Source organism: Aythya marila (genome assembly GCF_965140915.1).
Source record: "Aythya marila genome assembly, chromosome: 2".
In the NCBI taxonomy this organism is placed as follows: Eukaryota; Metazoa; Chordata; class Aves; order Anseriformes; family Anatidae; genus Aythya; species Aythya marila.
In genome coordinates this window covers 52,765,919-52,779,568 of record NC_139043.1, presented here as the reverse complement: position 1 = coordinate 52,779,568, position 13,650 = coordinate 52,765,919, and the positions used below count along the sequence as shown (strand labels likewise).

The window sequence follows — 13,650 nt, the reverse complement described above, 5'->3', positions numbered from 1 at the left end:
GACAAAGTGTTTCCTCACCTCTAGGGTGTGCAAGCTAGAAGCTCACTGCCTATGATCTGATACTTTGTATTTAACCAGCATTTGTTGAAAGAAATCTTTCTTGAAGGAGCTTACTTTACTCACTCACTTTCCAGAAGACAGACAAAGTGTCCAAAAAAGTTTTGTTTTTTTATTAAACCTCGTAGTACAAACCTGGAAAGTAAACAAAAAACTGGCAATAAACAACATGAAGTCTTTCCTTACAAGGAAAGAGAGCAGAGCAGCGCTAATAAATTAAATGTCAAACTGTAAGCCATAGTCAGAAGTTTACTGTCAAGAGGGAAAAAGTACACAGCAAGGCCATAAAAACCAGACAACCACATTTGAAAACACTTGACTCTGTTTATGTTATTGTTAAATATTCCAAAACAGTTCAGTCTTCTGCAACAACAACCAACAAATTGTATTATAGGACTTTCCTGACAGTCACCACTGGCAAGCTCAGTGCAATATGGGTAGCTACGGTATTGTTGAATTCAATTACGAAACAAAACAGTTTGTGAAAACATTTTCCCTTTTTTATTCCACACATACTGTACACACAACCAGAAAAGGGCAACAGCTACTCCATTATTATTTTTTGTTGTTGTTCAGTGATGTAAGCAGCACTTATAAATGTTACAAGAAAAACCCTGTAAGCATCCAATCCAACCGATGAAGAAAGTGAAACGTAAGGCTTTTCTTCATCTTGTCTCTTCACCATCCCTCCCCCCACCCCAAGAAAAGGCTCAAGTATTTAAAAAAATTTACAGGCATATGTACAAAAGGTGTGATTTTTTTTTTTGTTACAACATGAAGAGAAAAAATAGACAAGATGAAAGCAAATGCATTTTCACATTCAAAAGAAATATGCAGACCTGCTAGTGGCTCTAAATGTGATCATATAATGAAACAAATTCAAAACAAAAATTAATGCTCGACTGTGTAAAGGTGTGAAAAACAGCAGTGGAATGGAAATGGAATGTTAGAAAGATTGCACGTCTATGACAAAAGAAGCACTTATGGCTTCAATCACTTTTTTTTCTTTTTTCTTTTTTTTTTTTTTAAAGGATGCTATTGAAGGGTTTTTGATAAAGTAGCCAACAGCACCAAAAAATAACAGAATGGATTTCCTAATGAAATCAGGCACAGTTTTCCCTCACATGACTCCTCAAGGCAGGCAGTCTTTTTTTTTTTCCTTTTTTTTTTTTTAATTTTTATTTTTTTCCCCTCAAAACAGATGCATAGTGATGTGCTGGTAAAAGAGAACATACTCCAAATCTCCTCCTTTTGCCTACAGTTAGGAAACAAAGTCCATCTTCAGCTGCCAAAACCTCCCAAAGAAAGTGTGTATTCTCCAATTTAAAAAATTACAAAACTCATCTTGCTGTGACAGAATAAAAGACAGCCAAAGTAAAGCAATTTCTTTCAAGTTTTTGTCTCCTATCCCTTTTCTCTCTAGAAAAATCTGCTCACATGACTGGAGAACAAATTATAAAACACATCAAACTTTAACCTATTCAAAAAATGGGTTAAAAGCCTTTTTTCACAGTTACCAAAAAGGCTTTTTATTTTTTCAGCCATAGGGACAATACAAATTAATATTTTATCAGCCCCTTGCCGGTTTTAAAACAGTGAACATACGGCAGTTTAAAAAAATCAGACTGCTGTATCTATCTAGTCTAAGTACAAAAAAAAAAAAAATTCAACAGTTTAATGCTAAAACAAAATTAGTTCTCTAAAACCAGAAGAAAATCTTCTTTAGAGCTAGTGCAAAGACAGCTTGTATTCTACAGCAAGTACTCCAAACTATGGTATAATAATTACAAAAAATATATATAAATTGACAAAATGAGAGTGTTGGCATCTTCAGGATTAACTTGAAGCACTTTTGGATGAACTGGAGGATGAAAGCCTAGATGATGGCACGTCGACTGTCGCTCTCTTACGAGGTCCTCTTTTTGGTGTAGGCTTGCTGATACAGTTCTCAATGCTGCCATTTTTACCAGATACTTTTCCACAGATTTGATTGACTAGACTGATTATTTGCTCCTGTTCAGAAAGTGGGAAAAACAGAACACAAATCAGCATTTTTTCTTTATCCGGGCACTTCTAATTGACATATAGGTAATGTTGCCTTTTTGACTGAAAGCACCCAGCCAAGATTAAAAAAAAAAAAAATCTACTTGCTGAAATTTCCCTGCTCTACCCTTAAAGACAGTAATCAGCTGCTACAGAACTACAGCTGCTGCCATGCAGGAGAAAGGGCTGTGGGCACCGAGATAAGAAAGAGACAGAAGTCCCTGATCAGCACATCCGAGCGTCTTGGCTACATCGCCACTCCTGATCTCATTATACTCAGCGATTTGATGAAGTTTGGGGGTGGATGGCAATTTGTCTGAATTGTCTTTCCCATCCTGGTAGGAATTTTGGGAAGTTAGTTTTGTGCAAGGTTGAAGCAGGCTCCTAATTAAGTATAGCCAACAGTTAAAAAATAGCTTTAACATATGGCATTTGACATGCAGCCTCTTTCTCTCTCTCTCCTCACCCCTATTCACAGCCCTCAAAAAAATCATGTAAAAACCTCCAGGCATGCATTTAGCATCTTTCAGAAGTGCAGAAATTTTCATTTGAAAAAATAATAAACATGCAGTATTCAAGGAGAGATTTTCTTCTTTTCCAATGTAGCCCAAAGTACCTTTGTAATTATAAAACCTAGCAAAAATTATTACTGTATGTGATTCTGATGAAGAGTGGCTTTGAAAACCTCAACAGTTAGCAATTCCATTGAAAACACAGGATATACGAGACTAAACAATCTCAAGAATACAAGAAATACATTTAGATTTCTGAGAAGTTTCCTGAAACTCTTCAGTGTTTAGCATGTTACAGAGCCCACAATTAAAATCGAAGCAAGCCACAGTGGCACGCTCGTTCCCAGCCTCACTCTGACCTTCTGTTTGTTTTCTGGACCCCCATGCACATACATCAGAAACTGCTGAGACATCTGTCTAGGGGCAGCTTGTACCAGCACTGATCTTAAAGAGCTGATTTTGTTTGCCCAGAACCCAGGCACAGTCCTACATCGTCAGTTTGAGTTCATTTGTGCTTTACTCCAAGCCATTACTGGAACTCTCACCTAGAAGTACTCTACAAGATGGCTTTAGAAGGTTCAGGCTGGACCTCTTGTAAGTCAAAAGTGCATTTTCAGCTACCAACAGCACAGAAGTGACCATTAATTAACCAAACAAAGCATAGCCTCATGTTTTACAGCACCCCAAAGAACTAAATGGCATCTCTGATCTCTACCACCCACTTCAGGCTTCATCTTTGTAATCATGTTTCCCTCTCTTTCTGCTACTGAGATCATCACAACGCAGTCTCCTGAGGCCTTGGCATGACAAAGAGCTAAGTCTAGTCCCAGGTTTTCAGTACAAAGGCAACCAGCACCGCAGAGCTACGCTCATACAGACCTCATCGTAACGGTACATCATTTTCAGTCCCCGACACGACTTCTGTTTCTCCACATGCCGCAGGGCACACTCCAAGCAGAAGACAACGTTTTCATTCTCCTGTACAACCTATCAAAAGAGGAAGGGGGAGAGGGAGGGATATGCAGTAAGCTCCAAACTGTAGCTGTGTTATGCACACAGTATTTCCCACTGTAATATGTGATTTACTGTACCTGTACCTCACCATAAATTAGTGAAGGGAGGAGTAAACAAGATGGACATACACTGTGCAATAATTTGGAACGAACTAAGAAGAAAGTGTATATTCCTTTTTGAGTGCTAATGCTGGCTGATATATATTAATTAAAAAAACCTACACCATTAGATATGAAGGATGAATCTAAATACTGTTACATGTATAAAGCTTTACTGGTATCTAATATATAACCTAAAAGTTTCTTGAAATCAGCAGTTTCTTGTTACTCTAAATGCTGCCTTGAGTAAGAATCAAATCAAAAGTTTAGCCAGAGGATGCCCTAGTTACTGTCTTATTCAGCAGAGGTCACATTTACTCAGCTGGCTAGCTACCAAAAACACAAAGCTTGGAATTCGACAAACAAGTTGACTTGTTGTCCCTTATTGCTGTTAAGAATGACAAGGAAAAGTCATTCCCTTTTTTTACACATACACAACTTCATCGTATCCACAGCAAACTGACCAGGATTGGAGTTTTTGGTTGGTTTGATTTTTTTTTAAACTAACTAACTCATTTTGAAGTTAGTTCAAAGTAGTGCTGCTTAAACATGTCTTAGCTGCCCAGTGGTCTAAAGACATGGCTCAACAGTGTATTCTGTCATAGGGAGGGACAGCTACATCGCATCATTCAACAGGAACATTGGATTTCCATCAAGAAACTGAAATCTCTAATGGAAAGGAAAAAAAAAAGTTGACAGGAAAAAAAAGGCTGACTATGGACACACACTGTATCATATTTAAGTATTTGATCTTGGCATGAGGTGATGCGTAAGATTGGGGGGGTGGGGGGCTTTTTGTATATTTAACGAAGCTGCTGCATTTCTGGTTGTTCTGTATACAGCTAAAAACCTGAAAGCGTTACCACAGTGGTTGGCACGCCTTTGGAAGCCAGTAGGCAGGTACTTGTACAAACAGAGAAAGTTCACAGGCGTGCCTTCCTATTTTCCAGTGGACAGGTTGTCAAACAGCATCGTAGCTTGACAGCTGGGACACATCTACCCTGCAATCTGCCCTGCAGGGAAACTAGAGCAGCAGGGGCTGTACCTGCACGCCTGAGACTCGGGGCATACATCTGAGTTCCCAGCTCACCCTGAGCAGCGTTCTGCCACGACTTACTGCTGTGGGCAGCCTGCAGGTATTTTCATTACCCCTCTTATTGCAATGAAGATGTGCAGGTGGGTGTCCGAGAGTAGCTCATGTGGCTCCTTCAACCCTTCCTTACGGGGGAGGAAGCCGGCTGGCACTAACTGTTGTCACCACTGCCTCAGGCGATAAGCATTCTGACACATCAACATCCCTGCAGCCCGTGTGAGGCGCACGAGATGACCCCGTAAGTCGTGCGTCTTCTCTCAGACACTCCCAGTCCATTACAGTGTGTTGCAAACAGAACGGGGGGCTGAGGATTTGACCTACCATGGAAAGATAGCACAAGTGCTGACAAATCTGACATCTCCTCTCCGACGTTTCTAACTGCAACCACTTTCGAGGCTTTTTCTTTCCATCCACCCCCGTGCTGCTGCTGTCGTGGCTGCCGTAGCGTGCTGAAGAGTGGAGACCTGCCTCATACAGCTGCCGCCGCTGCCTCAGCTCCGTGTCCCTGTGAATATCGGATGCAATTAGTAACTGGGATTTCTTCCTGACACCACAAAGCCAAGTACAATCACCCTTTGACCACGATCATCACCGAAATCTTAATTGCACGCAGCACAGCCCTGAGTGTTACAGGAGTTTGGTGCCATTCCCTACGCGTGGTGAGAGACGGCCGGCACCACAGAAATGCTGCCTAATTGCAAAAGTCATCTCAGGCTTGTAACAGCGACCACTGTATCAAGCCAGTGGTTCTCAAACTGCTCCACAAAGAACTGGGGACTGCCGAGTGCTCCCTCGAGGTCGGTGGGGCGTGTGGAGAGCTGGGAGATGTGGCTAATGTGCCTGCCTTCCCTGAAGTTGCCAAAAGCCACCTGGAGGAGGAGGAGGAGGAGGAGCCGATGCTGCCAGGAGTAACACAGCCACCTTCACCAGGAGGCAGCGCTGAACCAAGGACCTGATCTTGCTGTACACCCGAGGGAAAAAGGAGGAGATGTCAACTAGGAACAACGACAAAGCCCTCCAGCCGCCCTCCACCCGCTGTGTCTGCAAGGTGGCCAGCAGACACCTCGGAGGGACTGCAGGGCAGGTTGCAGCTGGGAGGAAGACAGCGAGTGTGGAGGGAGCTGAGCAGAAGGGGAGGATAACAAATCTCACCGCCAGACACCGCTGAAGAGGGGCAGAGAGCCAGAGAGCCATGCTAAGCAAATGGCCTGGGGAAACTGAGCACCCGAGGCAGGTCAGGAAAGGAGGCAGCAAAAGACACAGCATACGAGCAAAACAAACAAAGAGAAAAAAAAATACAGGGTGCATTGTTCCGCTTTGGTTATTTTTTTCAGGCTGGTTTGGGGTTTTGTTTTACATAAGCAGCCACGGGAAGGACTGAGATTCTCCAGAGAATTCCAACCTCAGTATAGGAACAAGTTTGAGAACCACTCTGATAGAGGTCGATGTGATTTCTTACAGCAAGCACCAACATTTCTGTTTCACCTTTCGCATTTGCAGCCTTTTCCTCTTCAAGGAAAAAAAAAAAAAAAAAAAAGTGTGCGTAGAAGTGATTATTCCTGCAGGACAACCAGCTGCAGGCAAAGCAGTCAGCACACCTGGAAGGGGGAGTCAGCACACCTCTTTGCATTTCTTTCTGAACACTAAAACAGCTCATGGGCTGCGTTCCCCTTCAATATGTCACTGGAAGCTTGCCAAATGAACATGCTAGTTAGTTAAATACAGTTTTTGTAGATTCCATTCATCAAAACTTTCTTGACATCTCGAGTACCAGTTGTCACAAACTTGAAAGATAGGTAGCAACTACATGGTAGGGAACAAAAGAGAAGAACATTACACAGGAAGCCAGGCAACATTATATTTTCTTTTTTTTTTTTTTTCTTTTTTTTTTTTTACCTATCTTTAGAGAAACCCTAAACATGTTTCCTTAATCACTGTGGAGAGAAAAAGGAGTGTGAAGCTTTTGTTGTTAAAAACGTTCAAATGCTAATGCAAGATGCATGAGCACCCATGCACAAGCTGCTCACTTACTCAGTGGTTGAAGAAAAAAAAACAAAATCTTTCTGTATACAAACGACATTACGACTGTAAGGATCTTGATGCTGAAGACAAGGGTTCCTGCTGCAAAACCCACGCTGCTGGCATGGATTGACAGCGGCTGCTGATGCCAAGGGGTTAAAAGCTAAGCGGCATCTAACCGCCTGGCACCGAATAGCTCACGTAACACATCAGGAAGTCTTGACTCTCAGCATCAAGACCCAAGGACAGAAAAACCCGAGCCAACCTGTTCTTCAGTTCTTGGATGGTGCCAGCAGTATGGAATTCTTAGAGTAAGACATCCTAACCACGGGCACCCTCACAGCAGCCGAGGAAACTGCTTCTTCCACATGCGGCTGTCTTCAAACAGATTTGCTGGGCTCTCGCTTGGTTAAGGACGTGCCAGATACGTGTCTGGAATGGTTACTTACATTATCCACCTCGGGAGTCTGTCAATGAAAACAAAATAGGTACACCAGGCCCCCAGTTCGTTACCTGAGCTCTCCAAGAAGTGATGATATCGTACTCAGAGTCGGTCCATTTTCCTTTTTTGCTTCCGCTGTTGCGATCTGATAAAGCAACTTCTCCATTGAAAATGGTTTGGCTATACGTCGTCTCTTCATTTCCTGGAACAGAAAGTTCCAAATTATCTCTTCAGCAAATTTTGAAAGCAAAAAAGTTACCTAGAATGAATTCAATGCAGCAAAAAGTAGCCTTCTAAAACAACCCAAAATAAAACCTTCTTTAGTCTAAATTAACCAAAGTACTTAGGTTCCTAATTTATATCCAGCACTGGACTATGAAAGAAGACTTTCTGCACATGCTTTAGGTGAACCAGTGCCACAGGAAGCTCTAACACCCAAACCAAATGCATGCTACCAGTCACAATGAACTGCTTCCTCAGAGAATATCCTAGTGCCCATTATAGCTAACACTTTGTTTTCTTACAAGGTCAGTAAGTACCTGCAGTAGCATTTATACTAAGAAATCGGTCTGTGTGTTACCATGTCCTAGCACACTTCACTGAAATTTAATGCAGAGGAAAAGATCTGCATGTACGGACAGAAAGAAAGAGTACTCCAGTGCCACCACATTTCAGGTACTCTTTTTTCAGAAAACAAAAATCACATTTCACCACTGGAAAAGCCAAGAGATGTCAGGAGAATGAGAAAAATGAAAAAATGATGCCTGGGTTTACATCAGTACGCAGTTCACTGAAGTGGAGGAACCACCACTTTTAGATCCCCTCCCTAAAAATGCATTTTTCCTGTGGAGGCCAAGAGAAGCAACCCGATCACCGAAGCTCAGTAATACGCAATGCCTACTCTCAGCTATCCTGTCAGACCTCTTCTGACCTGCTGCAGGCCCAGGGCTGTCCTCGTTTTTCATCCTTACAACACCACAGACGTAAGAGGTGATTAGGAATAAAGACAAGCACGAGCAGAACAGGCTGATGTCAGGGTAAGGAGGCAATGGGCTAAAGAGGGAGCTTCAGTTCTGCTCAGTTTTGCCTCAGACTGGCTCCTCTCTGCTTATGCTTTTAATGGTAATACCCTTTGCTGACCGAAAAGTGTTCAAAAGGTGTTCACAGGTAAGAAAAGCGTCCCTTGCAGTGTGTTCTCTTTACTAGAGCCAGCCAGGGGCTGGAACAGCAGCACCTCTGGGCGCTGCAGGAGTGCTGGTGCCCACTGGATTTGGTTCATGGACTGTCCGAGGCTGCATTACAACAGCCACACGAAATCAGACCAAAAGCCCACACAGACAACACCCCACAGGCAGGGAAAAAGGCCGTGGTAGCTGGCTTGAGAAAAGCTCCAGAAGAGCAGACACATTGCCATGGTGCACAGCTGGCAGCCCAGGGCCCGAAGCCATAAACGTGTGCTGTGTGTAACACAACCCACTGGGGCTGGGCATTGATCTGAATTTCTGAGTCCCTGTGCAATCTGCTCTGACGTACAGTACTGAAACGCACAGATAAGTATTTTAAAACAGACTTCTGTTTGGCTTCGACCTGCTGCCTAATCATTTCTCTAATGACATTTTTAATGCCATGAGAGACACCGAACATTCCCATCATAATTATCATCTTCCTGCCACTTTGTAGTTGGTCTTACTCTCACATACTTCTCTTGCTCATTAATTTTCCAGGCTCTTATAGTTAACACAGGATAATTCAAACCTTTATTCATCAATCTCCACTCTACTTTTTCTAGTTCCACTATCTTTTTTGCAATTAGGGATTCAGAATTGCGCAAGTATTCAAGTCATGGGCATATGAATATACCAGTGTTTCTGCTCCCTTTTCTGCTCTGTCCCTGGATTTCCTAACATGCAATTTCTTAAAAAAGAAAAACCTCTCTGGAGCACTTTGCTGACAGTTCCGCAGGAAGCTGAAAGCCTCCTTCCTCAGCAGCAGGAGCTCTTCTGGAGCCTATCAGCATGTCTGTCAAATTAGGATTTTTCTTACTCCCACGTGAGTCATTCAAAATTTCTCAGCACTGAATTTCACCTAGGATTTTCTCACTCAGACCATTCAGCATCATGGTCTCTCTCTGTCACACCTCATAGCTTTAATTTTTGCTACCAGTAACATCGATACCCTCAGTATAAAAGATTATTTTTGCTACACGCTTCCTTTTCTAGGTTAGTCGTGGATACATTGAACCGTGCTGGTCTTCCCGAGGAACACAGTCAGAGACCTCCCTCCATGATAAAAACTGTCCACGTGTTTCCATCCTCTGCTTGTCTTCGTACCCGTTGTTTTTCTGTGCATGACTTTTCCCCCTTGGGCCATGGCAGGTTAGTTTCTTTAAGAGCCCCAACTGAGGAGCTTTACCAGAAGGCTTTCAGAAATGCTAGCACACCCTGACAACTGGATCTTCTTTGTCCATACGTCCTGCAGGAAGTTTCGAGGCCTGGAGGACACGATCTCTCTACAAAAGCCACGTTTGATTTCCCCATTCTCGTTCTTTTATACATTTTTTGTTCTTCTTGCCTTTAGCCAGTTGTTCTTCAGAATCTCTTTTTGGCCTGCATTAGTCTGTGTTTGCGTTCATCTTGCTGCAGTTTCGGGTGGGAAGGGAGTTGTTCTATTTGCATTTTCACCTTTTGGACATAAAGGGGATTTCTGTCTTACTTCAGATAGACGCCTTTCTTCTGGTGGTTAGGCATGCCAAGCTTAGTGGGGGGTTCCCTCTTTGCTGGGGGGTTTCCTCTCACAACCTTTAGTATGCCATGGATGATGCCTGTGCTATCAAATATTGTGAGGCAGGAAGAGCAGATGTGTAGAGTGAAACAGTCAGTGCTGAGGACCCAAACACCCAGAGGATGTGTGTGTGTAAAGCTGAAGACTACCTTCAAGAAGCCTAGCCTGGTCTGCAGGATATGAAGTGCATTTATTTCTGCCTCTTCCCATTTAGCTTCATCTGAAAGCAACCCAGCCTGCTCAGACTAAGAGAGCTCTGTGATAGGAACCAAGGAGTGGTAATTGCATGGTGTTTTAAAAGCATATTCATAACCCAAAGTAAATCTTTGGGACGATACACATAAAGCCTCTGCCAGCATCTTGGTAGGCCCTGTGCTACCAAAGCCCTCCTCTAAAAGCAGACATTCCAACTTCCAAGCCTCCAGACCAGCATGCATATATCTAGTCCCATTTTCCATAATGAGTTTTACTGACTCTGCCCAGTGCCTTATCTGGAGTTTCCCCTTTGCCACTGAACACGCAAACTCTTCCCTACCTGTAAGCCTTCTCCTTAGTCTAAAAATTCCCAAGGCATTTAGGATGCTTTTCCAAAGTTTACAGCTCAACTGAAACCTGTCTGTCCCTTTACACAAGGCTTTATATAAACTCCCTTTATCCCGACATTTATCCCAAACTCCTTATAAACTGGAATCAATGCAACTTCAGATGCAGAATTTCATTTTTTTTGCATATATTAAAGAAGATTCAGTGGTCATTCAATACATGAAATAAAACAACATTGTTTAGTAATATAAAGAGTGTCACTATAAAAATCAAGTCACAGTATCACAGAGGGAAAGCAAAGTCAATATATCAAACAGCCAAAAACTGTCAATATTGCTGTCCAGAACTGAAAGACAGTAAGATACATTTGTTTTTCAGAAAGTTCATTAACAGTCCAAAAGGGGAAACTTGCTCATTATACACAGAACTTTTCACAATCTTTGAAAAGCCCAGTCCCGGTCAGCCTTAGAAAATGGCAGCGTGCCTTGATAAAGTAAAGGAAATGAGGAAGAATTTCCAAAAGTTAAGAGAGTTAAGAATATAGGAGAGTTTGAGGAAATAAAATGAGGAAAATAAAGACAGAAAAAACAGTGTAGTAGGTGTTTCCAGAGCTATTTTATATAAACACGTATCTATGGTTCTTGTAAAGTTTGTAACTTCAATTTCCAAGGCAGGTTATTATAGGTTAGGATACGCTGGATTTTCAGTCAGGTTGTATCTACCCAGTGCAAAGTTTTTAAAAGTTAATCAAAAGAAACTGTTCTTCAGAATCTGAGGCACCAGGAAGAGCTTTTTAATTGCTGCATAGTGATTTTCTGTCTCTTACAAGAGTCGCATTTTCACAATATCAAACAAGTGTTCAGTAGAGCAATAAATACAGCATATGGTGGTAATATAGTAGTGTACCTTCAGACACGAAAGGTCAGCTCAGTATTTTCATTCCTTACCTACACACATATACAATTCCCACCTTCCCCCAAAATAAATCTGTAATAAAATAACCTTTTATTTCAAACTAAGTTATTATACAGTTAGTATAACCAGACTGGAAGAATTCCATTAACCCTAAAGAACCAAAACCTAGGTGTGGACATATTATAATTAATTACTTACTAACCACTTGGTATGAAGCTGTAAACGATAATTTACTATTGGCTTAGCTAGAAAACACTACCAAAATAGCATCTGTAACCCATAGTGTATTTGAGGAGGTCAGACACACAATTAGCCAAATATATTGTTTGTCTTAGAACAAAGAAATGTAGCCAAAATCAGGACTGGGCAATTCAGCTGTTTCTGCAGACAGTCTACCTCAGTTGGTTGTGTGAAAACGGGATTGGAAGTTTTATTTACAGCTTAGTATAAGACGGGCTGGTCAGTGAACCTAAGAACTTTCAAGTTGATTAAAATTGAAATTGCCCTGATCAACAGCTTTTCCTGAATGAAGGGGCAGAGAAAGACAAGCAATGCAGCTGTGAGTGTTAACTGACTCTGCCTACCATAAAAGCTAACAAGCACAGTTATTCAGATACTTGCACCTGAGATTCTAATGGTTCTAGAAAACATCACCTAAAAAATGTAGTAAACTTAATACAATATATTATCAGTAGCTCTGAAGGGATTTTTGAAAAGCTTCCTTGCAAACTGGTCTGCAGGCATAATAATCTTCTGGATTTGTCAAATATACAGAAGTTTTTAGTTATCAATTATTAACTTAATTGCTTTTCTGAAAACACTGTATCATCATATGCCTTGCATATTTTTTCTTTTTTTTTTTTTTTTTTTTTTTTTTAATTTAATATTCCACAAAAATAAACATAGTTGTACTGGTCTCACAATACTATCAATCCTGGAATGTCTGTTTTGCTCTTTTCTCTAGTTTTAGATGTCGGGGTGGTGAATCCATTTTAACTCCTTTTCTCAACTTACCTTGGCTGTTTTAAAACCCATACTTGTCCACTGGGTGGTAGCAAAGTGCACTGTTTCAGAAACACTATAGCCACAACACACTTTAGACACAAAGGATCCAGGAAAACAGACAACAAACTGCCCGCTCTGCTGTACAGTACGGTGCACCCTGATCCCCTCCTTACACAAGATTTCTGGGGAGATCTAGAAAGACATAAAAACAATAAAGAAATAAATTCAGAACTTTGTTGTACAATTTGATCCCCTTCCTTGCTGGGTACTGCCACTAGTTCTGGAGAAAAGCTACACCCTGCTAACAACTCCGCTCTACTTTCTCTCTTCCCTTTTGCACATGCTGAAACTTAGTTATTCGGAGTGAGAATTACAGATGTTTCTCTTCTGAAACCAATAGTTGAAACTTTCACTTGCCAAAGAATCTCAAACACAAAGCCTCAGAAACATGCTATCTGTAATAGTAATAATAATAATAGAAGTAATGTAAGCCATTTGTTTTTCCATCCAGATTACTCTAGACAGACGTGTCATTGGATCCATCTTGCGTTTACACTTTTGTTAGGGATGGTAAAATGGACAGCCAAGAAATTTGTTGTGTTCTCCCAGATTTATTCTTAAATGCTCTAAATGGAAATCATTATCTATAAAATAAACAAGGGAGCCAACAAATTTTTGAAATCCTTCAAAGTATGGGGCTTCTCATATCCATGACTGCATCATAAAATGTCAGTCATGGCAGATGAATTGATTACAAAACATTCACTTTGTGAGTTCAAATACATCATGGACAGCATTAAAAATGGACATTTACTGCACTGTCATGTTTATTTTACTTCCAACACTTTAATGTTAGCTATGCTAGAAAAATGACACATGGGTGAATGCTGCAAGTATAAAGTGTCCGTATTTTCACAACAGCATCACTGTAGTGTAAGGGGAAAAAAAATAAAATTAAATTAAAAAAAAAAAAAAAAAAGAAGAAGAAATAGATTTCCAAACACCAGCCTTCTGATTAGCCTTGGGTTCTCAAATGGAATACCTCACTCCCAGTATTAACCTACCATTACATTACTTTCAAGCATTTCCAGCCCTGGAGTGCCATTGGCTTGCAGCAGGGTATGTACC

General features: G+C 41.3%; 1 protein-coding gene across 1 annotated transcript in view; it reads right to left on the bottom strand.

Moving 5' to 3' along the window:
* Nucleotides 1-149: 149 nt before the first annotated feature.
* The window catches only part of JARID2 (jumonji and AT-rich interaction domain containing 2), a 203,632-nt gene continuing 190,131 nt past the window's right edge, over nucleotides 150-13,650 (bottom strand). The window contains 6 exon segments of the mRNA XM_082753912.1: nucleotides 150-2,070; nucleotides 3,492-3,599; nucleotides 5,139-5,322; nucleotides 7,350-7,480; nucleotides 12,532-12,714; nucleotides 13,587-13,650. The exon segment at nucleotides 13,587-13,650 is cut by the window's right edge and continues 29 nt beyond it. Coding sequence (XP_082610038.1) covers nucleotides 1,894-2,070; nucleotides 3,492-3,599; nucleotides 5,139-5,322; nucleotides 7,350-7,480; nucleotides 12,532-12,714; nucleotides 13,587-13,650 — 847 coding nt within the window. The 3' untranslated portion in view covers nucleotides 150-1,893.